General features: G+C 38.2%; 1 protein-coding gene across 1 annotated transcript; it reads left to right on the forward strand.

Annotated features, from left to right (window-relative positions):
- Window positions 1-502: 502 nt before the first annotated feature.
- Window positions 503-25,014, forward strand: KDSR (3-ketodihydrosphingosine reductase). The gene is made up of 10 exons (XM_074576104.1): window positions 503-780; window positions 8,016-8,105; window positions 9,206-9,262; window positions 13,214-13,279; window positions 13,429-13,524; window positions 14,628-14,819; window positions 16,493-16,576; window positions 19,345-19,428; window positions 21,227-21,328; window positions 21,665-25,014. Exons 1-10 carry the CDS (start codon window positions 673-675, stop codon window positions 21,782-21,784), a joined length of 999 nt encoding a protein of 332 aa, XP_074432205.1. The 5' UTR covers window positions 503-672; the 3' UTR covers window positions 21,785-25,014.
- Window positions 25,015-26,065: the final 1,051 nt, after the last annotated feature.

Below are 26,065 nucleotides of genomic sequence, written 5' to 3' on the forward strand. Positions count from 1 at the left end.
TCGCTCACCTCCGGAAAAGCCTCACCCCCCGCCCCAGGGCCGTGCCGGCTTCCCCCCACCTCAAGGCCCCTCTACCTCGCCTTGCCTTCCCTCAGGGCGCCTCGGGCCCGGCCCGGCCCGGCCCCACCCCCTCCTTTCGGCGCGAAGAGCGCGCGCCCGCCCCACGTGATGGGGCAAAGTCCCCACCCCCCAACACAAGACCCCGCGGGGGCGACAGGGCGCAGCGCTCCCGCCCCGCCCCTAGGGGGCGCCCCGCGCGGTGCCAGCCCCCGCGAGCGGCGCCCCCTTCCCAACCCCGCCGGCCCCTTATTGCCTCCGACGGTGACCCTGAAAACCCCCTCGGGCGCCAATCTCCAAACGCCGTCCCGCCCCTCGGCCAATCCGCGGGCGCCTTCCCCTCCCCTCGCCGGCCAATCCGAAGGCCCAGGCCCGCGCCCGCCTCGGCAGCCAATCAGGTGGCGGAGTGGCGGCTGGACCCTCCTCCTCCTCCTCCTCCACCACCACCTCGCTGGCCCCGGTGCCGCGGCACAGGCGGGCGGCTGTCGCTGCGCTGGCTTGCGGACGGTGGCCCCTTCCCCGCTGCAGCAGTTGCTGCCGTCGCTGCCAGAGGGCCTTCGTCCCCGTCGCCCCGCACCTGCTCGCCGCCATCCTTCCGCTGGCGCAGCCTGAGCCATGCTGCTCCTGGCCGTCGCTTTCATCGTGGCCTTCGTCCTCCTCCTCTACATGGTGTCGCCGCTCATCAGCCCCAAGCCTCTCAAGCTGCCCGGCGCTCACGTCGTGGTGAGTGGGGTGCTCCGGGGTGCGCCGGGCGAGCGGAGCGGGAGGAGGAGGAGGGGGGTCCTGGTCGCCGCGCTGAGGGAGCGGGCCGTTGGCGGGGCCTTCCTCCTCCACGGCGGTTTGCGGGGGGTGGGGGCTTCCGCGCGAGCCGCCCTCGGCCGTTTTGTCCGTTGGGTCGGGGGAAAGGGTGGGCGGGAGGCCGCTGCTGCTGAGGTGGGCGCCCAGCGCTGTGGGGAGGCTGGCACCGGGGAGGCATGTCGGCCTTAGGGGCCCCTGCGGGGGCGGCCCCGCTCTGGGGTGGGGGTGAGCGGAGGAACGGCGGCGGGGGTATGGGCGGCCCCGGTGGAGCCTGCGGGCGGTCCCTGCAGGCGAGTGTCCGGCGGGGGTTGGTGGTGGAGGGCCGCGCCGGGGAGGTTCAGCGTTAGGGGTGGCGGTGGGATTGCAGGGAATCCTGGCGGCTGGCGGTAGCACCCCAAGGTACCGAAACATAGGAGCCGCAACTCCGAGCGATAAGGAAACGACCTGTACAGATGACTCTGACAACCGCTCTCTATCTCAGTTGGCTTAAGGCGATCTTCTGAGTCACCAGCAATGTAAACCATCTTCAGTCTTAATGTTGACTTTTTGAGACATTCCTTTTGTACTCTCGAAGTTACCGGTCACCTTGAGTTTTGTTTTCTGGTAGCGTCTCCCAAGGTGTGTGCGCTTCTAAACGAAAGGCAAAAATCTACGGTTTCCTTGGTCTAAAAAACAAGTCAGACACGAGGAAATGGGAAGGCTAATACAGAGGAAGCAGTCAGATGACTCTCATGCACCTTTTTGTCTTTAAGTACATAGATATCGATGTCTATGAGCAATATTTTGACTGACTCTAGTCAAGATGGTATAAGTAAGTCTTTAGAAGGAAGTCTTCAGAAGAACATACTGTTGAAACAGTTCATGAGTAGCACACCACTGGAAGTTGTATGGGTGTGTAGCTGGGGTGTGGGAGAAAGGGGAACAATACCCAGGCACTTTCAGGTGGATCACAAAGTAGTGTATTTGGATGCGCGAGAGCAAATAAGTTAAGCAATTGAAAGGATCAGGGTCCTAGATCTCTTAATTTAGCTTTAAATCTTTAAGGTATGTAGCATGCAGAGAAGTTGTAGCTTACTGTTTGGTTAAATTTGCTTTTAAGGGCTGAGTATGTAGCAGATGCCCTTTCTTACAGTGAGAGTTTGAGACAATGCAGAAGTTAGACCTTTTAGGTGCAAATGAATTTACAGCTACTCTAAGTTAATTTTTAATTATTTTTTTTTTAGCTCTGTATGATGCTTTTTTGTTTTTGTTTTTTAGTGTTATTTTTAGAAGTCTCCTCTGGAGGATGAAGCTGTCCCCAGAATAACTTAGACCTGTCCGAGTTGCAACAGTATTCCCAAGTTGCTTTATGCAATAGGTGTTATTTGGATGCTGTAACTGGCTTTACAGCATCATATACTGTGTGAGGTGTGTTCGAGCTTGTATTAAGGTTCTCTGGTTATAGCTCTTCCCACTGAATTAATGCTTGCTAAGGAGGAACCCTTCAACATTGTGTAAAAGCAAGGATGAAGCAGACTTTCTGTGACTTTTATGCAGAAATAGAACAGCAAACAATAAAAAGTTTAATGGATTTTATTCCAAAAATTTGCTGTTGTTTTTTTTATATATATTGTGATTGTCCCAAGTTTTTTGTGTTCTTTATGTGATTAAACTTTTTAAAAGCTGCCATGCTGGTTCCTCTAATCAGGATGGTTCATTTAAGAAAGTTCACATTGAAAATTATGAGAATATTCATGTTAGAAAAACCTTCTCCCTGTAACCACTGCTGTTAATTATGTTAGCAGTTTAATTTCAATTTGATAGAAGTGGAAGTCTCAAAAATAGTATTCCTGTAAGCCTTCTAAAATTAGGAGTCCAGTTAGGGAAGTAACTACATTAATATATTGATGGAGGAAAAGGCTGTAGATGTATTTAACTTGATGATACACATCAAAATCTGCAGGTAAACAATTTTATTAGTGTTGCCACTGACAGAACTACTTGTTTTATTTTGACTTTAGTTATGCTCTTGAAGTACGGAGCAGTTGTTTCAGAGTTCATTAGTTCTTAGATGCTGTTAATAATGCTGGACACTTGTACATTTGGATTTCAAATTTTCTAGTGTAATGCATAAGGAAAAATATTGGATGATGGTACTGTAAGTCAGAAGTTTTGTTCAGGGAGGCTTTCCATGTTGTGTGTGTGAAGTGAATTCTTATACTGTATACTCAGAGTCAGTGTTCTCTGCTACTGAAATGACTGAGAGACTTCATGAAAATATTTAAGGACCGTAACATTACCTAAGGACTTCTGTGATGTCTTCTCACAGAAAAATATCAAAATTTGTTTAAGTGATCTGCATATGTAAATTCTTTTCAGTTTATGGCTCGATTCAGGTAAGACTGTAGATTAACGTTTGGTAATCTTTGTCGGGCCTTGGTTAAACCCAGTCTTGAAATAAAGACCTACAAATTCTGTATTTAGCTGGTTAAGCCCTGTCAAGAGGGTAAGTGATTACCATTACATAGTAAGTACAATTTTTAAAGATACACTTGAATAAATTGTTTTTTCTGAAGCAGAAAAAGTTAGTCTTACCTAGAAACTCTTCTTTCTGGGGGCATGTTGAAAGTATCATGAAAATATATCTGTTACATTTCTGAAGGAAGGTTATCAAGCAACTTCAGATGCTATTAGATACCAGTTACTGAATTTTCAACTTCAATCAGCATTCTTTTAGCTCTTATTCCTTCATAAAAAGGATTTCTCTTCACTCATAACAGTTATGGTTAACAGATGTTTGAGTTACGGCTAAGTAACTGACTCTGGCTGCCTTTTGGTATAGAAATTTGAAGCCAAAAACTTGTTTTTGTTTTCTGTCAGTCCTCTCCCAGAGTCACTTATATGATGGAAGTGTTTGCTGTGTTAGGCGAGGCATGCTTTCTGGAGGAATCATGATTGTAGGAGTCTCCTTTTCTTAGAAAAGAAAAGGACTGCTATTCAGAATAAGGGTCTACGGAACTCCAAATTACAAGTGGTCCCCCCCTGCCTTATCTGCTATGTATTTTGATGACCCCAGTGAGTACCATTAAATAAAAAGGACTTCTCTGGTATCAAATTGGCTGGAGCATCAGGTTTAGCTTACTTAAAATAAAATGTTTTTTAGATGTTTAATACTACTTGCTTTGTTTCTAGCATGACTAGAAAAGCGTTCTCAAATAAAGGATGTAAAAGTTATTTCTTCTCCATACTTTGAAAGCCAGAAGGCTATTTTATACATCTGTTATTTTACCATTGTCTTTTTCTCCTTGGGTTTCAGGCTACGTACTAGCACACATCACCTGTTCTGTGAGAATAAGCTACTATTTTAGTAGCTGGTTGTAATAGTAGTCAAGAAAATGAAAACGGGATAAGGCAGTCATCACTGCTTCATGTGCACCATGCTCACTTGCATCACATTTAACTGCCTTTTGTCAGGGGCACCTGCCCTACACGTGTTCTCTCTGTTCCCTTTCTGCTTCTCTACAAAGGTACTTTGTGTGATTGAGCAGAATGCAACAAAATCAAAAAAGGTGTTAGGGCAGAAGTAGCCTTCGGTAAATATCATGAGTGGTGTTTAGAAACTGTGTTTGCTGAGATACCAATTCTAACCTTCCCCTCCTTGTTTCATCATTAATCTTTCTAAAATCAAGTTGAAATTTCTGCAAAAAAACCTGAGATCTCAGTGGTAGGAATATGGTTTATCTAAGTTTGTGGACTAACAATGGCAGGAAATGTAAAGATATTCTCTGCCTGGAACTATCTCCTGGACATAGTTCAGGGTGATCATGCCAAATCCACATGCATAAGGGTCACCTCTAGTCTAGAAGTAGTTTCACCGCGTCTGAGCAGTGCCCAGTTTGATAACTATGGTCAGCTTTAATGACGGCCAATCTTGGTGTCTTAGCATTGTAGCTCTTGTGTTGGGAGTGGTATGATCTGTCGTTTAGATGCATCCAAGTGGTTGGACAAGAGGTCGTTTTGAGTCTAGTCAGGCACACTAACCACTTAGAGCAGATTACAGGGATATTCTGTGTCAGTGGAACTAAACACCTTCTGTTAAAAGCATGGTCTAAAAGCATGAAGCCAGCTTGTATCCAGTGCTAAGTGAAAGTTCATAAGCTCTGCTGGAGATACCGTATCAATCAAGTCTTGATTTTGATCATTCCTGATGACAACTATGTTAATTTGGAGTTGGACTGTCTCATCAATTGAAGTGAATTTCCAGTATCTCAAATTTGAAGGTCAAACACAGCAATTTTCTGTACCTCGCCCCAACATTTCCGTTTATCAAGTGGGAAATAAACCCTATGATCCTTAGAAGCTGAACTCTGTTATAAGGATCATAGCTCAAGAAGTTGGGAGCCAGACCCTTTTTGGAATAGCTAATTTGGTACCTGTTCTTCTCAAACACAGAAACAGCTTAATAACACTGCCCAAGGGCTGGTAGTATTGCATTCTAAACATCCAAATTAATACTAGGATTTAATTGTCCCTTCCTGTCCAGAAATTATTCTGTGTTTTGAGTTGCCGTGACCAGATTTTTATTTTTGCCAACTCCTCTGAGGCTGGGTTACGGTGACATTTAAAAATGGGATCAGTGGCAATTCAAATGTCTTGAACTTATGAAATGCAGTAGTGCTGTAGAACTATTGGGCACAAGAGTAAGTAACCATAATAACGTCTTGTTTAATTAAGTAGATGTGGGCACTTCCTTTAGTTCTGAGTGTCTATGTTAGTAACTTACCTACCTAACAGACTTCATAAATTTGCTTAGGCAAAGTCTACATGCTAAAGTTCCCAGCTAATTCATACTGCCTTTTGTCACTGACCTATCTGATACGGGCCCTATCCAGTGTTCTTGAGTGTGACCATGAATAAAACCTTCCTTTTTCTGTTTCTTGCATGAGTTCAGACCTTGCCTTTCTGCAGTGTCAGCGTTGTCTGATAAGCCAGAGGCTTGGTGCCGATACCTACACCTTCAAAGAATTCCTCAAGCACTGGTGCAGTTGACCTGTTCGTGATACTCAACAGTTTGTGCAGGCAGCGATCAGTTATCTCTCCATGCTATACCAAAAATGGGAGCCATCTTCCATGTACGATGATTAATTCATGTGCTGGTGTACCTGCTGCTGTTGAAAATCTGTAGAAGCAACTCATGAGTACTGTGGAACTGAGGTCTGCCTGAATGTATCAAACTGAGCCTTTTAATCTTTGCTGAGATGTATTGAAATCTTGCAAGCTACATGGGGAATACACTAAAATTCTTAACTTCCTTCCATCATGAAGCATTAAATTATTATGGGGTTCTGCTGAAGTCCCAAATTGTTAACTAACGCTCGTGATCTTATGGACTTCATTTATTTTGAAAGGGGACATCTTTGGTTCAGAACTCTACAGACGAGGTTTCACATTTCTAGTACAGGACATGCATCGTGGAGTCATCCTCAAATGTTAGTGTAGTGTGAAGCTAATCTTGCAGAGAGTGTCAGTTAGAAGCTAATTTGAAGCAGCTGTCTCTAATAATAGAGGAAGCTTAAAGAGCTGAAATTAATCTTTGTAAATGTTACACCCAATCTCAGCCCATTTGTGACTGTAGATTAACCAGTCGAACCATGGTCTGTGTTGTAAATCTTTGTTTGCTGGGATTATTTCACTTAAAACTATTTTTCAAGATTAGTGATAAAATACTCATATGAAAGAAGGGTTTAGTGACTCATAGGAACATACTTCTGGCTTTACTCCCTCCAGGAGCAGAAAGAATTTTAAGGATAATGCAGCTCTAAAACAAAACTGAGGCACTGGCAGATGAGGAGACAACAAGAGGCTTTTGATAGGGTGTGTAGGTATAGATTGGGGATCTTCACTCTTCCACTGATTTTCACATTCAATGCCTCTGTTTTCCCATGCTTTAAATGGAGGTTATACCTTACTTTCTCAAAAGGCTTTGATAAAGAACAAAAAATGATTTCCAGAGCAATCTGAATAACTTCTTTTTCAAATTATCAGGAAATCCTTATTTCAGAACTCATTTCATCAACAGAATTTTTTTTTAATAGCTGCTTCTAGGCATTTTGTTACAATATTTTACCAGTTGTAGCCTCTTAATATGCTGTTAAAAGAAAATTCAAATAATTTGGGTATATAGGGAAGTGTTTCTTTAAGGACTGAAGGCACATGCAGGCTAGGCTTAAATGAACAAGTCATCTAAAAGCAGTGTCAGACAGGCAGACACTTTTGTTTTAGCCAAAAAGAGAGGTCAGGATTGTCATCTACATCTTGTTCTGCATGGAGTGCATAAGTAGGTTTATTGAGGCTAGTGAGACAGGTGCTAAGATGACTTTAACCTGTCTGTTAGTATTATTTGGCAGTGTATCCTCCTGCAACATGTGGTGCAGGGCTGTAGTCATCACTCTGCATTTGTCTATGGGCAAACTATTAATTTCCTGTTTATGTATAAGACTATTCAGTGTTACTGTTTAGAGAAAGAAGAAAAGGAAGGTAATGGAAGTTTAGGTGCTGGCACCACCACAAAACTGGAATTGTGGGATGGCATGGAGAATTCAGGATCCAGACTGGGAGGGACAACTGTTGAATTAATTAATTTATTTTTTTTAATGAGAAAGAAGGTATTTTCTGTTTATGTGTATGTGATAGTATCTTCAGCAGACAGTCTACAGTTGTTAATTTTACAAATAATTTCTACTCTAACCAGGTATAGAGGGGCAGTATGTAATTGTATTATTATGGCTGACATTAATAGTGATTTCAAACTTTTAACTGCTTCTGCTTTTAGAAATAGCATACAAAACTTACTCAAAAGCATGTGGACAGCCGATGTGGGAGTGGGCCAAAGTGTGCCTGATATAAGAAACAAGGGGGGGAAAAAAAAACAAAAAAACCAAAAACACGGAGGTAAAACTTGTTTTGGGGTATAAACAAATGCTCATTGATCTATTCGAATCTTATTTTTCATTCATACTCAGTAGGTAAACTAACTTTAGTGTATCTACTGTATTTATACCTCATTGAGTGGTATTGTAATCTTAGTATATTTTTAGAATTTTCATTTAATTGGACTCTTACCATATGAGAGAAGGGATGAGAATAGTGAACTAACGCTGCCATTTTCAAATAACTTTTAGGTAACTGGAGGCTCCAGTGGAATTGGAAAATGTATTGCTATTGAATGTTATAAGCAAGGTGCTTTCATAACACTGATTGCTCGGGATGAGGTAAGTGTATGTGTATTTTTACTGGCTAAATTCTGTTAACAAAATCTCTATATGTGGGGAATAATTTTGGAATTTATAATTACTCATACTTTCTTCAGTGTTTATTTTAAGGGGATCCTAAACATTTCAAATTAATGCATTTGAAGAGAGGTAGCTGCCTTTTTAAGGAGTGTAGCCCAACATGGAATTTGTGATTATCTTGCCTTAAAACTCTGCTACTGCTATCACTTCTGTTAATGGCATTCATTGTTTCATTGTCTAGATCCGTGGCAGGGACAAAAGCACTAAAAACCCCATATTCTTTTAAAACTGTAGAATTTCTCTACAGTAAGTGACAACTGGGGGATCAAAGACAATTCTTAAAATGTATTTTGGTGTCTAATCAGCATTATATCATACTTTCTCCTACTGAAAAGCTGTTCATCAAGACAGCTTTGGAGGAAAAAGCGTTGCTTTGGGCTTTTCTAAGAGGTATTCAGAATTTAGTTGGAATTACTTTTTTCATAATGGGTTGTTATTTTATTTGTAGAGGAAAAAAAACAAATTCAGGAAATAAAAGCACTTAACTTTTTTGGGGGGCCTCAGTGCCAGCTGTCTTCCATAACTTACACTTGAGAATTTATTTTGCATAACCTTGAAAGCAACCAGAATTAATGCAGTCTTTCTTGAAATGAGCATGACAATTTGAATTCACCAAATTTTAGTTTAATTTTTGGGATGATTTCATGGCAGTGATAGTTCTTCAGAATAGTCTATATGATATTCCATAAATATAAAATAGAATCAAACTATTAGGAGAAAAATTAATACCTAAGTCCGAGGTGCTCTGGGTAGTTGTATGAAACAAAAACATTAAACTGGTAATAGAAGTCGTTATTGGCTTTAGAAGATGAAAAACAGATAAGCAAATTCTGGTAGTTTGATGGTGTTCGTGTTTTCATCATATATTCATAAATCTGTAAAATGATAAGAGTAAAGTGTTCCAACTTGTTGAGGATAATCTTTGTGTGTTTTAGGGAATGTGTTTAAGTCTTACTGAAATACTGAACTATTTTGCTCTCAGAACTGCAATACTTTAGCTGTTCTTCTATCCATTTCAGAACAAGCTGTTGCAGACAAAGAAGGAAATAGAAAAGTATTCTGTTAATGACAAGCAGGTAAGATCACTGCTAACAGTGGCTGTTATGTGTTTTGTTTAAGATAGTCACTACAACATAGTTTAGGAGTCCTACCTTTAAAACAAAGCTGTTTGACAAAAATGAGTGAGGACTCAGTATTTGAATTCAAAAATACCGATTTACTTAAATGAGGTGTTCTGAACTCTGCTGCCTTTGATGTTGCCTGGCTAGTACATTAGCCTACTTTTCTTCCAGAAAAGGATTGATGTCTTCAGCTGTAGGTGTAGTGTGCTTTTTGGGATAGCTGCAGTGTACAGTTACTCGATAAGCATTTGTATTCTACAAGATGAAGTAGAAGAACCGATTTTATTTTTCCAGTTTCTTGTTTTGCAATTCATAAATATAGCTATTGTCTTAGGAAAGAAGTTTAGATACTTGTTTCCAGGTTTAGTTCACTGCATCATACTGTATTCCTTTTCCTGGCAAACTACTGTAAAAAGATACACAAGTTAAATTTGTGAAATTTTGCGACTTTTAGACACTGAAGGTGCTTTGGTGAATAGATAATGCGCTTGTGCATAAAGGCACTGTTTTAGATCTTGTGGAGGTACTAGCTTAAAATAGGTAAGCTTGCGATGTTCAAAATATGCAGGTTCAAGATGAAATGCTAAAATTATTTTTTTTTTTGCAGTACTAATAATCAAGGGGAGAGGGGAAACAGTATTGAGACTGTTAACATCTTTAACTTCTCCTTTCTTGTGTTACAGAAATTTTTGTTACTTTCATGATTACAAATACAAGCAATTTATTTGTCTGTGAAAAGGGATTTCAATTGATAAATTGGATATTCTGTTGAAAAGAAGCAATGGAAAAAGCAGAATCCAATAATGTTAGTACTAGCTGACACAAAATTTTCTTAATGTCGCCACTTACCTAATAAGGTTCTGTCTTCCCTTCCTTATATTTTTAAGTGGCTCAAGATTACTTTTTTTTTCTATGCATGCTGCCTTACTCAGATCAACTTTATTTGAAAAACTAAGCCATTTGAGGTGAGGAGAAACTGTATTTTGCCCATTAAAAAAAATAAAAAGTAAATCCCAATAACCATTCTCTTTTAGCTGCTCTAGTAGTTTCCCAAGCTTAGCATTAAAGTTAATCCCTTGTCAAAACTGTGTCCGGATGTTCTTGTTAAAATCTGTCCAAGCTTGATAGATGTGGACTTCTTATTTCTTTGTGCATGTTCATAAGAGTTTTGTCTAAAATCTCAGGAAGTACCTTCAAGGTTGAGCAATCTCCAGCATGGAACTGAACAGGACTGCTTTTGCAGAAACAGCTTTAGATTTGCAGCCATGTTAAGCATAAGCCATGTGAGTGGTAGGTAGGCTGTCTCTTCTGTGGCTATTGTTGGGTTGTAGCCAATATCACAGGGAAGCCTGCCTGATCTAAGTGCAAAGAACAGAGCTGAAAAAAGCAGGGAGTCTGGGGCAGGGATCACGCTGTAACAGCAGATCAGAAGCTAGGAGGTGAGGGTAGCTGAACCAAGAGAAGTTGTACAGAGGATTGCTGTAAGAGTACAGAAAGATGATGTCTGATACGGATCGCGTGCACAGAGACTGTTACATTTATTAGATGTCAAGCTAAGATCCTCAGGAAAGATTACTTTTTACATGAGCATATGCTGTCACTGTTCACCCCTTGGATATATACGTGAAACCAGGTTGTGTTGACAGCCAGGGTCTACGTACATTTTCACATTCCATCTATGTACATTTTAACATACCATTTGACAAATGTTCCTTTAAAAACATTTGTGTGCAGTTTATTTAGAGTGCTGACAGTACAGCCTTTATGGGTATAGGTGTGCAATGGAACAAAATCCTTGCCCTTAGAGGTTTTTGGTGGTTGTTTTGCAATATTTTTTTTAATCCTTTTCCTAATGTAGAATATGCCCAGTTACTTCACTGGGAGTTGAATTTATTGTGAAAGCTTTATTAATGATCCAACACCATGCAATATTTAGAATAAAAGGTGAGGAACAGGGGTGGGGATATTAGACTATTTCTGGCAGCATATTCTGTGTCCTAGGCATGGATCTATAGCTCACGCTCTGGAGTGAAGGTAATCAGTATACTATAGCAGAAGAAAGAACGTATGATAATAGAAGCAGAGAGGTGAATTGTATAGTATGACAGTAGTCAATAAAAGCTGTGATAGTTCCTGAGTGTGGTGTTCACAGTATGATTAATTAATCCATGTGATCTGATATATTAAGCAATTGCTCCAATTTTGGTACAGAGTTTTTTTTAACCTTCTCGTTGATCTTGCAAAGATATTCAGATAATAAATCAATGTCATTTTCATTCAACTGCTGTTTTGTTCTCAAACTTACATAAAAGATAAATATTTCCAAAATGTAATAAATGCCCTAAGGGGAGATGCATGCAGACCCCCCAATAACTTGCGCCACAAGTTTACTCTGATGTCCAACTACACACAATGCTGGGAGGCAGGAATGGCCAACCTGCTGTACAGGAATGGCAAGCAGATTCTGTTTATGCAGCTAAGAAGTGTTGCAGTCTGACCAGAGGCAGAACTGACAAATGAGTAGCTGCCAAAGCAGTTAGTTACACTGTGGTAAGCTCTTTTTTTGGTGTGTGTCCACGTGCTCCAGGACTAGTGGTCATGATGATACTTGTTACAAACTGATGATGACCTCTCTTATTTCACTTCAAACTGAGTTTAAGTGAATTGACCAAAGTAACAGAAAGGATAGAAATCGGAACAAGAATAAAGGAGTCCCTCCTCTTATCATGCTATGAGATTGCCTCTCCTTTCAAGGTGATGAATTGCCCTGTTCTGCTGATTGTTCATCAGAGAGGGTAGCTTATTTGTAAATACTTGGCCAAACTGGAGTTTGTAGCGATCTTACAGTTTGTAAGTGGTAACCCAAAGGCAGTGATTCCTTTGGTCAGAAGTTGATTTGAATGGGCTTCAAAACATAGATTCTGAAATCATCTTGCTGAAAGTAATCAGTAACTTTCAAGAAAAGCAGGGCCTAACTTTTAGCTACAATAAAACTTAGATCTCACTGTCACCTGTTTTTTCTTATCCTGTCCTGCCTGTGTCCCTTGCCTCTTCCCCCAGGCCAATGCTTATTTTCATTTTTCTGTACCTTTCAACCTAAACCCCATAATCTCTGATTTCCAGACAAGGAGTAAATATATACATATTACTTCACTTTTTAGATATTTAGGACACTGTGCAGCTAGTCAGTTTCTTACAGAATTTTTATTTTAGCTTTGTCCTTGACATGTCCCAATTAAACAGTATGCAACTAAGTTTACTACTGTTCTTCAAAAAGCATTTTTTTTAAATAAGCAGGTGGCGTGCAATGCCAGTAGTAAAGTTAGCAGGTTTTTAACGCTTGCTTTACAAATTTTGGAAAAGTGTTGTTTTTGTTTTTTTTTTTTTTTGCAGTGCTGGTGCTGCAGTTGCAGGGCAATGCTCTGCAACCATGCCTTTCTATTATGTGGGGAAAAAAAAAGTTTTTTCTTAAAGATGAGCCTAAGCCACACAAATGGTTTGACTTGTGTTTAGGGCTGATGAAAGTTAAATGTAGCACTGTGGAATTTTGATTGCCTTAGAATAGTTTTTACTAAATTTTATGTAAATAACTCAAGGTAGTGTGTCTTAGTACAGTTAATTAGAAATTATACTTTGCACATGAGTAGCTTCTTTGAAGATCCTGAAGTGCTTGTTCGTTCTTAATATAATCTTTATTATACTGGTATGTGTGTGTGTGAGGGGGAGGAACTCGGAGGGGGCAGAGATTGCTTTTGCCAGTCCAGAAGTGCAAACTGTCTTGTCAAAAAGACTTCTTGTTTTTCTGGAAAATATGTTACTGGGTTTTGTTTCATTTTGAAAGGCTCAGAGTCAACAGTTACTGGATTGACTGTGTTGTAAAAATGTTCTTTCACTTTCCTTTTCTAGGTTGTACTATGTATTTCTGTTGATGTTTCCAAAGACTACGAACAGGTGGAGAATGTCCTAAAACAGGTGAGGAAGTAACTGATTCACCTGTGCACCTTAAGAAGCTTATCTGTGTGTGACATATTTCTAATGGAAAGTTTCTTATAATGATACTGTGCTATAGGAAGGAGGTTTTTACTGCTAAAGAACAACTTAACCTCTATCCACTCTTCCAGGCTCAGGAGAAGCTGGGGCCAGTTGACATGCTTGTAAACTGTGCAGGAACATCAGTTACAGGAAAATTTGAGGATATTGAAGTGAATTCTTTTGAAGTGAGTGAGCATACTTTTTTATTTTATTATATGATGATTTCTTGTTCAAACATTCTAACAACTAGATTACATTCCTGTGTCTTTGCAGACTTTGTATGAATAGTGATACACTTGATTTGTGGTAGCTGTCAGAATTGGAATGTATCTTTTTACATTTGTAAAGATCGCCTCTAATTTCTCACTTAACAGTCCATTGTTGGGTCAGAACAGTGAATTCTCCCTCGAGGTTAGAGAGAGTCCTGAAGATGGCAAAAAAGCCTGGCATGTGTTTTTAGAGTTTATAGTGAAAAGCACTGAATTTCACACACGGTCTCTTTTTTTTTTCTGGTGAAGTTTGATGGTTTTTTTTAAATATTTTTTAACTTGTTTAAGAAAAATTTGGCTATTACCAGTGTTCAACTGAGGTGCACAGATTGTTTGCAGCTTGAGAAGCTGCTTCTCTGATGAAAATACCCCAAACACATGTATTTTGGTTACTTTTATGCCCACAGCCCTCAAGCCCCCAGTCATCTACAGATAACACTGAATAATCTGAAAAGACTAAATAGGCATAACTTTATTATAAATTTGAATCATCCATTCTATTGCTTGTATAGGCTATCAGTTGTGGTTTAGATCTTCTAGAGAGTGAAATTAAAGACTTCCCCTTATCCATCAAAGATTAAAATCTCTGAAATGGATAAATACATACTTTCTTTTCCTGATTTAGAAAGCTCTTTAAACTTTCGTTTCGGTGTGTTTTCATACATTGTATGTAAATGGATTGCTTCCTGGACACTCTTTAAATTAGATTTTCCCTCAAATGGTCGTCTTTTTTTCCTTGAAGGTCATATGGTTCTAAGTGTTACCAGTATCCTGGATGCTATTAAGACTTGTAGGTAGACTGAATTTCTTTTGGCTTGAAGTGAGATTTTTAGCTATAAAACAGTTTATGGAACTGTAGAATAGAAAACAATTGTTTCTTTTGCTAGCTGATAGAACTACAAATCTAGTGAACTTCATTGTTAAAGTATACTGAAATGGGGATTTTTGATAAATAATACCAAACAGCTGAAGGATTCTGAATTTGTGACTCAAATACCATATTAATATCATTTGTACAGAGATTAATGGCAGTCAATTATCTGGGTAGTGTTTACCCGAGTCGAGCAGTGATTGCTACCATGAAGGAACGAAGAATGGGAAGGATTGTGTTTGTATCATCTCAGGCCGGGCAGTTAGGCCTATTTGGTTATACAGCTTATTCTCCAACAAAGTTCGCTCTTCGAGGGTTGGCTGAAGCCATGCAAATGGAGGTATGTGTGCAATAATTTAAGTATTTTTGATTGTAAACAAAAATATTTTTTTTTAAACTAGCAGCACAGCACACTTTCATTTAAATAGCCCTTTTTGTGTTGTGCAGCACTACTGATATCTGTGTGCTATGTTGGCCCTTTTTTTGGCAGCAGTACAATTCTGTTGCTCTGCATGGGGTTGCAGAAACTAAGTGGATCTCAGTTGCGTAAGAGGGAGTAGATTGAATCCGTTCCTAGAACTGAAGGTGACGTGTTCAGACATTTTTTTTTAATCTTCCATTAACTAAAAGGACTTGGCTTTTAAGTCTTTTGAGAAAAGGCTTTCTCAAGGTTCTAAGTGCAGAATGGTATTGAAGATCCCATGGATGAATGAATGGCAGGCCAGTGATTCCCAGCTTCTTTGTGAGGCCACAGTAAGTGGTATGTAAAACTTGCAAGATAGATTCGAGGATTGTCCAAAAAAAAAAGTTGACAGTGGTTCACCCTTCTAAATTTTGGGATATATGAGCTTTTTACAGTGCAATGATCTAAGTTTATGCTTAAGTCAAAACTAAAAACCAGACAAACACTGTTTTTGTTATTCAGTGGAACAAGATTGGTAAGTGCATTGTTGTAAGACAGGCAAAATTGATTTGAAAATCGCTTTTCTTAATTCTTTTATTAAGAATGTACATTTCAGTTAAGTGTTTATATATAAAGTGTTTGGTTCTGGACCCTCGCATAGTCCCTGGTTCTGCCTTGTTCTGTTCGATGTATACCTTGATAAGGATAAGAACGTGGAGTAAAGCTGCCTCTAATCACATCCAGTGTGCCAAATAGAGCAATGTGACTGAAGGGTCTTTCTTCAGAGTGGTGACAGATATTTTTTGAAGGGTGAATTCTTCAAAACTAAAAATAGGACATTTATGGACCTGTGATGTGGTATTTCAGTGTTTTTAATATAGAATGTTTGTACAGATTTGCATTGTAGTAGTTTCTGAATAGTAGTGCAGTTAAGTGATGTAATTCTATGACACGTATGTACAAATACATAACTAAATGCAATTCTTGGTGTGAGGCTTTCCATTTTTCCTCACGATTCCTACTTCTTTTTTTTGTCTCCTTAGATTTTGATCCTTTGCAAGTTTATACCCTGGGTTGAAAAGCCTTGTGACTTGAGTATATGTGTTAAAGATATCAAATTTGAGTTTACAATTTTTGTTGTGTTTTTTTCTCATATTTGTCCAGCAGTTGAAATAAGTTGACATAAACAACAACAAAAGAGCATGCTAGTAAGTCTCAGTGAAAGCCTTTTTGGCCTTGTGTTTATAAATGCTGGGTACTGGTGTTTGGCAATGGTTTAGTCTTTTTTTTAAAATTGAAATTGCTACTTTCATATTCCTCCTAAGTGTCTTAAAAAAACACTTAGATTCATCAAATAATTTACCTTGAATACAAAAATTTTTAGATATTTTATTTAAAAAACCAACACAACCGTCTTACTCTTTGCTTTTGCTGTCTCATTTGACAAAGCTCTGAGTCTTGCAAGTGCTGAATGTGAGGGTGACTAAACGCTAGAAGCACTTTAAATTCCTGCTTGCTCTATTTCTTAGGTACAAGAGAAATTAATGAAGTTCTAAGGGATGTGTAGAGGCTGTGAATATTAAGATAACACTTACTCTTGTAAAATACAGGTAAAACCTTACAATATCTACATAACGGTGGCCTATCCTCCAGATACTGATACACCTGGCTTTGCAGAAGAAAGTAAAACAAAGGTAAACCATTCTTCAGTAACACTGTAATGTTATTAAAGCTTCATTTTGTAGCAAGCAATGGATTTCAGATTTCATCCACTTCAGTAGTATTTTTGGAATCAGTGCATATTAAGATTTTAAGAAGTACTTCAATTTTATCAACTTAACTAGTCAGAGTTAAATAACTTGTAGGATAATTTTGTGTAGTTTATTGTTCTGGCTTTAAATGGAAGAACTACCTACCTTGAATGGCTGAAACGCTGAAAGTCTTTCTGTAGACAACTGAAATACTGTTGTGGAATGGTAAACTGTAAAACCGCTATTTGTTTTGATATCAAAGCTTAATGAACTAAAAATAACATTCTTATTTTGTGTCTTTGATACTGGGCAGTTGTTCTGATAGATGCAAAAGATCAAAATAAACCTCAGTTTCTTCAGTGAAGTCTGCAAACTAACAGTGCTGTGTATGACTGTATGTAATGATGCAATTTAATAACAGCTGTTGTCTAGTATTAAAGTAGGAAGGAAACTCTCTTGCATTGTGTTTGGACTGCAAATGACAGTATTGATTTTCAGAAGGACTTGTCAGCAGTAGACCTTTTTTATTTGGCTTACCTTGGAAGTGAAAGTTTTGACTTTTAAAAATTCAGTTGCCTCTTGTCATTTGACTACATACGAAGTAGTTCCAAAAACTGCATTCAGGCCCCCAGTTCAGGCTGAAGTATTGGGTAACCAGAGAAAAATGTGTCTATTTTTTATTCGCATACTGTGAACTAGAAACCTGATATCTAAGGAGATCAGACTTTTCAAGATGCCCCATCGCACATAATAGGAAATTGAGATTGAATTCCATTTTGTCTTTCACCCTTCGTATAGGAATCAGTAGGGATTGTATATTACAATTCTTACTTCATCATTTCTTGATATAAATATCCTATATTAAATGTATACTCCCACACATTTGCATAAAGTGCCAGAATTACACATCTGGAGATATTTGTATAGTTTGCATATATTCTTTAGAAGAGATTCAGTGAGATTTATCTTACTTGTCAAAAAGGTGTTGTCTTTTAAGCAAAGACTTATGCTTTGCTTTAGCATACATGAAGTCTTTGGGTAACTTGCTCCTATCGTGATAGTGCACCTTGAATCTCTGCAATATTGTGCATTCCTCTGACAGTTCAAATGCTCATTTATTATTGCTGTATTTATTTAATACTGCTTTGTCTCTGTAGTTTACATCTCTTTAGGACTATTTTTCTCTGTAGTCATTGAATACGGTAAAAGAAAATGTCAAGAACTAGGATACAGGTTTCCTGTGTTTAATCATTAAGCTTTTCTTGTTTCTTTTTTTTTTTTTCTGAGGTAACTGCTTTACAAATTACAACCAAGCTTTGCCTGGCTGACCAGCCAGATTGAGTATTTAATGGCCGATTTCTGCCTGTCTTTTTCTCAACATGTCATTAACTTTAGCTGTTGCTCCTGAGCAGCTGCTAATTTTTTTTCCAAACTTACAGTATTTGAATTACTGTTGACATCCCTGTATCTCTTTCAGGTTTGGTTGATACTGGCCAGTAAGCTCAAAAGTACATAGGGGTTATGAGATGGAGATCTGATGATGTGAGCCATATCATTGTAGGAAAGCATGTGAAAGGTGTTTGTATGTGACTTCTGCTGGCAAAGACACTGATTCCCCCCTGCCCCCTTAAAATACACATACTAAAAAATAAAAAAAGTTTTCAGTGAGGCTGCTTAGTGAAATCAGGGTTCATAATTCTACAGGTATTTGGAAATAGGCCTGTTTCTGTGAAATTTAATTTCTGTAGTACTGTGGATTGATAATGAAAGAGAAACCTGTAGCTGCTCAGCATTTCCCTAGAAGTGCTTTTTTCAAGTATTAGTCTCGGAATTAAACTAGCCCCAGTATTTCACTAGGCTTGAATGCTTCAATTAAATTTTGTTATTAAATGTAACCAAATCAGCCATTACAACAAGTTGACTTGTGACCAAGTACTCCTTTTCTCCCTTATTTAGCACTGTTTTTTCTTCATTAACAGAACCATCTATCTTAACATATTGAGCATTTAAATACCTTGCTGTGCAGTTGGCTCCATCATTGTTTTATTTGTTAAAAGGACATGAATGACAAACATGCTTCTAAATACTTTAAAGCATATTTTTGCCATTTGTTTTTGTAACAGACCAGACTTGTTTGGGTTTTGTGAAAGAAATTGTGATTGCTAAAATAACTGCCGTAATTTCATTCTTCTAGTGAGGTAAAGGGGCATAAATGCTCTAAAACACAAAGAAATAAAATGCAGTTGTGGATTTTCGTGGATACCAGTGTGTGGAGTTTGAGAAATTTAAAAAAAAAAATATTGTTTTGTAGGATCTTAAAATATTTCTGGTATATCTTTTACTTCATTTCTGCCAAAAAAACCATAAATGAAGTAATACAGGTGTTGAGGAGACAGTTTAAGCATTTTGATAACTACTTCTAAAAATTAAATACGGGGGGGAGGAACACTTTTTCATCTCTTATTAGTTATAGAATATTAAAAAAACATACTACTCAAGGAAAAGTTGGCATTTCCCTTCATAAAACTAATCTATTATTTATGAAGATGCTTTTAACTTTCTTTTAAGTGGATGTTTTAGGTGACAGCATGATACCACTTGGTAACAGTGATGTCATCCATGACAAAAGACCCAAAACCAAAATTTTACCTTCACATTTTTCTCTCCTGTGTGTTGTTAGTCAAACTTATATTGATGTTTTTCTACTAAAGCCCTTAGAGACGAAGCTAATTTCTGAAACCTCATCTGTTTGCCAAGCAGAACAAGTCGCCAGAGTTATAGTCAAAGATGCCATAGTAAGTAAATTATCTTTTTAAAGTATGTTCTTTGTTGGGGAGACAGGGATTGCATGTAATGCTTGTTTAAGGCTATAAGGCAATGGCAAAACCAATTTACACGAAACAGTACTCTTTTGTTAGTTTGAACAGGAAGTATTTTCTTTATTCTTCTTTTGCCACTGTGCCCACAAATGATTTTATCCAATCTTCTGGAACTAAAAAGTATCTGAAGTTGTATATTAGACAGAACAAAATGATGCATCGGTATGATGCAATGTCTGAAAGGCAGATTATGACTGACTTTAAAGCACTAAACTCTATTGACTTTTTAGATATTAAATACCACTGGTCTAACCTCAAAAGCTTGTAGGACTATCTTATTTTTCTTGAAGATGAGTTCATAAAAAATAATTATAAAACAAATGAAGGCAGTCTAGCCTTTTTTGGCTTCTAATGTCTTAAGTATGTGATTTATGAGTGATTAAAATACATAAAATGCTGCTCTTAGTGGTTACAGTTGTATTGCCTTTCTGAGGAATTTTTTTAATGTTTTGTGATATGGAATGCTTGTATGCTTAATAAAGCACCTCAGAATGGAAACAAACATGAAATTTCGTCTTTGTAAAGCACAGTGATTGAATCCTAAAATTTGTGATTATTTTAGGGTTCCAAATACATTTGGTCTCCAACATGATTCAGATCTACAGCAGGTGTTCAATTGTGAAGTTGTTACAGTATTTTGAGAAATACAGCACATGGACACAAAATCGTGTCTGGTTTTGGGGTGGTGAGTTTTAAAAGCAACTACTACCTCACACGGTGTTCTGCTTTGGTGCTTAAGGAAGACTAATCTCCTCACTAATCTTAAGCATCTGGTATTTCTACACCACGGTTTCCAGCACTTTGGATGATATATTAGTTCAAACATGGTCTTTATGTACTCAAGCTATCAGCTGAGAGACTAAAATAGAAATTTAGAGGTAGCTCTGTACTGTAGGAACTCACAGTTCTCTTAGGTGTGCGTTGGGAAATATTACTCAACCAAATTTTATATCCTCTACTACTTTGCAGTGATTCACTCCGAACCCTGATTCAGGAATACCGCCTTCTCCTTTCACTTCTGCATTCCATAAGTTTAGTCCTGCAGTGTTTCAGAAAGTCTGTTTTCCAGCATTAAGTCTGCTGGAAACAAATGGGAGAAGCCTGGGAGTCAGAGCTATAAAGCTGCAATTTTCCTGATAAGTGGTCGGAAACCAGCCAACTGAACAACTTTTTCCTGGTGTCTGTCCCCCCTCTCCTGCCAGCTGCATTGCTTAGCAGGCTGTCTCTCTCATGGTTTTGAGGAGGGCATGTTAAAAATCCGTGATGCAGATGAAGGAGGACCTGTTACCTAACATTTGAAATATACCCCCCTGCCAAATCATATGTGATAACAAACTAATTTTAACAGCAGGCAAGTACTATTTTATTCTACAATGATAGTAGTGATTGGTGATCTGACAGCATTAGGGTGTAATTCTGGCTCTGAAATATATTTACAGACAGGGAGACCATCATGCATTTTCTCCATCAGTAAGCATGCTTCAAGAAGAAATTTAAAGTCTTCCTATCTTGTAAAGAAATGTGCGGTAATTTTGGAATGTTGCTGTATAGCACAAAATGTTTTTGAATATTTTGATTCTTAATTGTGTTAATTTTTTTACATTAATCAGCTATGTTCATCAAGAATAGCTGTTGAAATAAGACACATCATGATTTGCCACAAGTAGGTAAATTACTTTTTCCTTTTCTTAATTGCTGTTTTCTTTCCATCCAGCAAGGGAACTTTAACAGCTCAGTTGGATCGGATGGTTACATGCTGTCAATATTGACAAGTGGAATGTCACCAGTCACTTCTATTACTGAAGGTCTTCAGCAGGTAAGATTTGGGAAGACCCTGTAGTCACAATTTCTTATACGTTAAAATACTTTAAAATATAGAACATGATACAAGCATTGATTATTTTTTCATCAAATGATTGTTTATACTGTGGAGACTTGAGCTTAAGAAATGGAAGTATTTTCAAGCTGAAGCAGTAAGTTGGCAGGAAAGCTAAGACTACTAGCTGCTGCTCTGTCCTGAACAGTTACATAGTTATGATGGTTTTCATGAGTTTTTCTTGAGATACCTGCCTGGAACTTCATTTCATGAGTAAATAATATGCTGCAGTCTGGGATCTTAAATTAATTGAAAGATGTTTCACTCTGTTTTCAGGTTGTTTGCATGGGCATTTTTCGCATCGTTGGCCTATTTTACCTAGGAAGTTTTGACAGCATAGTTCGTCGCTGCATGATGCAAAGGGAAAAGTCTGAAAGCACAGATAAGAATGAATAATCTTTACTTTGAATTGAAAGAAGAATGTTAAACAGTCCTGGACAGCTTGCTGCTTAAGTGGGACTCAGTTTTTTTCCTGAAGGATTTAGGCTGGAAGTACTTGCATATGTGACAGATGAGTCCCCTCAAAGGCTACGAAAGAAAACAAAAGTACAACTCCAGAAAACGCCAAACTATGCAAAAGTGTGAATGAGGATTAGATTATTTTTTTGGTGATTTGATTTAGAGAGAATTTGGGGAACTTGTAAGTGATCTGCAGAGTAGAATTTGAGAATGAACTGTGTGTGGTGATTCTGGACAAATGCTTAAGTTTTCTTACTTTGGTGCTTATGGACAAAAGAAGTACCATGACAGACTGGGCAGAAGTAGGCTGAAGTCCCCTGAACAGGTTGGTACCTTCTGGTAACAGTTTTGGGACTGTTTTTAATTTAGAATGTTGACTTTTCCTTTGGCCAATCTACAGATCCTTCTGTCAACGACAGCTTTCCTTACTCTATCCAACATGCAACTGTGGAAACATTTGTATGATCTAAGCTTTCTCAGTCTGGGAGTAATTAAAAAGTATGGTTTAATATATGCATACTTTCTAAAGGGAGATGAAGAACCCATTCCCACAGAGAAATGCTAGGAGATGTGATTGGGTCTGTAGCTCTACTGGCCTTTGAAGTATATTGGGAACAAAAAAATCAAACCAGTATCAACTGTGGTGATTATGACTTTCAGCATATTAAGCCATTGAAATAATGTACAATTTTTACAGATACTTACTTTTCCATATCTGCCAGTTTTTGCTCTGGAAAGGAAAGTAGCTTAATGCTGCTGTTATGCACGTTATTTTTTTCAAAGCTGCAAATGATGAGCCAAACCAGTAGTTGATGATAGAATCAATTGTAACTAAAATGCCAGGCTCTTCCAGTAGCAGGAATGTAGCTTTTTGGGGCAGGGGGGCTGGGAGGGGGAGGGGTGTGTGTCAGAATGGCATTCCACACTTAATTTTACCACTACACAGAAAAACTTTCACATGACAAGAAATGATTTTAAATACTCTCCTTCTATGCCCCACTTCGAGTTTGTTTCATTTACATTATATGCAACAAGGCTGCTCAATAACTGCTTCAGAATACACAGAACCCAGTGGTTGTTTCTAATAAATCTTAAGTTTAACACTGAAAAAGCTTGATGAATAACAATGATGTTTTAAGGGTGCACTATATATACTGTTTATTTAATGGACCACTATAGCAAGTGCCTTGTGAGCTGCTTTTTTTTTCCCAAAAGCTGCATATTTTGTATTTGTTAGCACTGCTGTGTTTTCAATGTCATATTTTCCATTTTCAGTCAGTACCCTGAATCTAAAATTACTTGTAAAACTGGGCACTTTCACTTCCTTGAAAGTAGTATTTAACAACAAAATAGGCAAAATTGATTGCTTTTGGTAAGATACTTTGTACGTGTATTTAAGAAGAGGTATTCAGTAACAGGTGGTTAACTGGAAAACCTTTAAAACATAATTTGAGGCTATTTTCCCCTCTCTGAATTCAGTTATCACTTTTCAAATTTTCTTCCCATAGACTCAACTTGCTTTAATACCTGGTTTACAAACACATTTTTTGGGGAGAGTCACATTGGCACTCATTTTAAGTGGTTAGACTTTTATTAGATTGCAAATGTTAAGGCATTGTTGAATTCTTCACAAAGCCTATGTTTTAGGTCCTGCCTCCTGATTTTTAGATATGTGAAGTTGTGCATGCCTATAATATAATACTAATTTTGAGAATAGCGTATTCCTGCATTTTTTTTAAACAGCTGGGCTTCAGTGCAAAGAAATCTAATGTGCATATGTGTTTCCTGTGCTGTTAATGTGAATGACATAATGGAGCATTTATCATACCTCCGATGTCAACATTGCTATGTTTCTTAAAGCAACATAATAATTCTGTTTGGACCCTATTATTAACTGTTATTTTGATGCAAATCGAATGCTCCTTCGACCACCTGCAAAAGATACCAAAATAGGTGAATCAGTTGTGCTGTAGTTTGAAAGAAATGCTTATGTAAATGACATCACCACAAGCTTGAAGGTCAGGACTTAAAACCAGTAACACTTTGGATACTTGAATTTTTGGATCTTCAACTTGGAATGTTAAAGGGTTTGCATTTAAGAAACATAATCCAGATCAGAGCACACACAAGACACTGTGGCAGCTGGGCCTCTCTAAAGTATTTCAGGTTGGACATCTTAGATCACTAGTCTCTCCTTGACTGAAGAGTCCTCCAAGTAATGACTGATAGAATTCAGTGCAAGTGTTCGTGAAGGGGGAATAAGAATACTGGGTCAAAGTTATGGCCATGATCGATAGAAACATCAGTTCACGCCTAGTTTTGCATAGTCTAAGTCATTGTATTGACAGTAAAACTGTAGGTTGAACCCCTCAGCAATTGTGGAAATTGGAACGAAGCAAGTTTTTTGATGGAATAAGTAAAGAAAAATCTTTTTAAATGTTCTAGTTTCTGCTGTTGCAAGTTAATGCAGTGAATTTCAACTGATAAACTCTGCAACTGTTTTATTGTCAAAACATAGTAAATTGTCAACTACAGCAACCTTTGGTGTAAAAAATTTTGTTTTCTTCTGCACATTCTTTATCAACCAATGTACTCATTTTAAGGTCCAATATTAAGTGAAGGAGATGCCTTGTAATCTTGTGGAAAAATGTTTAGCAGCCAAAAAACTATTTTGCCAGTTTAAATGTTACAAAACCTCTGCGTTGAAATGTTTTAGCAGTGTATTAGATCCGTGAAGAACTTCAAATAGGCTTTATTACTTTTTGTCAAATTGTCAATAATTTAATCACTTGTGCCATATCAGTCGGTGTCTTGTCTCTTGTTTTCTTAGTCGGCCTTTAAGATTCGATGTAGGCTTTGATAGTCTTTTCCATTCCATGTAGTTTCTAATGACCATCTGCTTTAAATACAGATTTATTGTAACTTTACATATAGTTTACTTCACCAAGGTGTTCATGTGCAATTTAAATAGATCTAATATTTTACTAAGAAATAAGAGGTAAATAAACTTTATTTGCTGTGAAAAACTCTAGGCACTTTTAAATGATAAAAATATAGCATTATTTGTAAAAAGAAACTTTGTGCTTATTGCTTCATCATTTTTGTGCCAGAATTGTAAACTAGTTTTCATATTTTATATTTCTCAGAATAAATGGAGAATCAACAAAGCCTGTAACTTCTGAGTTCTTTTGAGGGGATGAAGAGCAATGGATAAATTCATTTGCAGGACTTCGTGGTTTTCTTTCTTTCTTTTTTTTTTTTTTTTTTTTTTAATCTAGGATTAGTTCGCCAGGATCCTCTTAATTTTGTAGGACAGCAGAGGGGGCAATATATCCCTCCATTTTAGCATGTTAGGGCAGAGGTGTAGGCCAGATGAAGAATTTGACTGAATATTGTCAGCAGACCCAGTGTCATCAAACCATAATGAAAGTGGGATTCAATTGACACAATCTGCCTTTATTGCAGAAGGTGCTGCCAGTGTATAACTATTGCGCGTGCTCTCTGGAAGTGCTTGTGAGTCCTCATGAGCCAAGTGAGGCTCGTTCTTCCTAGTGGGAAACAATAGAAATACTAGTTATATGGTAGCTGCCTTCCTGTACCACCGTTGAGCATGCAGCTGTATAGAAAATTACTGTATTACGGTTCAGCTCTGGGGTAGGAGGGTTTGAGTGGATACGTAGCTCCAAGAAAACAGTAGGGAAGAAATAGCTCTAAGACAGTTATTCTCAAAGTAAATCCAAAATCACACAAGTGCAATCTTTCTAAAAGGGATTCTTATTGAATTATCAGAGAGCCAAAATCAAAGATGTATTAAGGAAAGTATATGCTATCTAAAAGGTGTTTTAAAGCTGAGGAGATGATGTTAGTCTTAGAATGTTGGAGAATTCAAAGTTTTGAAGTGGAAGAATGCCACGCTGCAACTGGAGCTGCTGATTTTTCCTTTTCAGTAGAAGTAGCAGGCCAAAGTAGATTGCACTTCATTCCTTTTCATAATTGGATTTTAGCTACAAGGCTAAATTACCTGGTAGCTCCATTCTTTCCTTTTTTTTTTTTTTCTGCCCAGTGAGTACCAAGCACACTGAAGAGTAAGTGCATATTTGATTGTCTGTCAAAGCTGGTAGTAAAACCTCATGAAGTCATTTCCTTTCCTCTGTCACTGGGGGGAGACTCAGGAGAGCCAGAGACCTTTAAATGAGGTGCCTGTCTTGCCACACCTCC

This window comes from Larus michahellis, chromosome 2 (genome assembly GCF_964199755.1).
Source record: "Larus michahellis chromosome 2, bLarMic1.1, whole genome shotgun sequence".
NCBI classification, from domain to species: Eukaryota; Metazoa; Chordata; class Aves; order Charadriiformes; family Laridae; genus Larus; species Larus michahellis.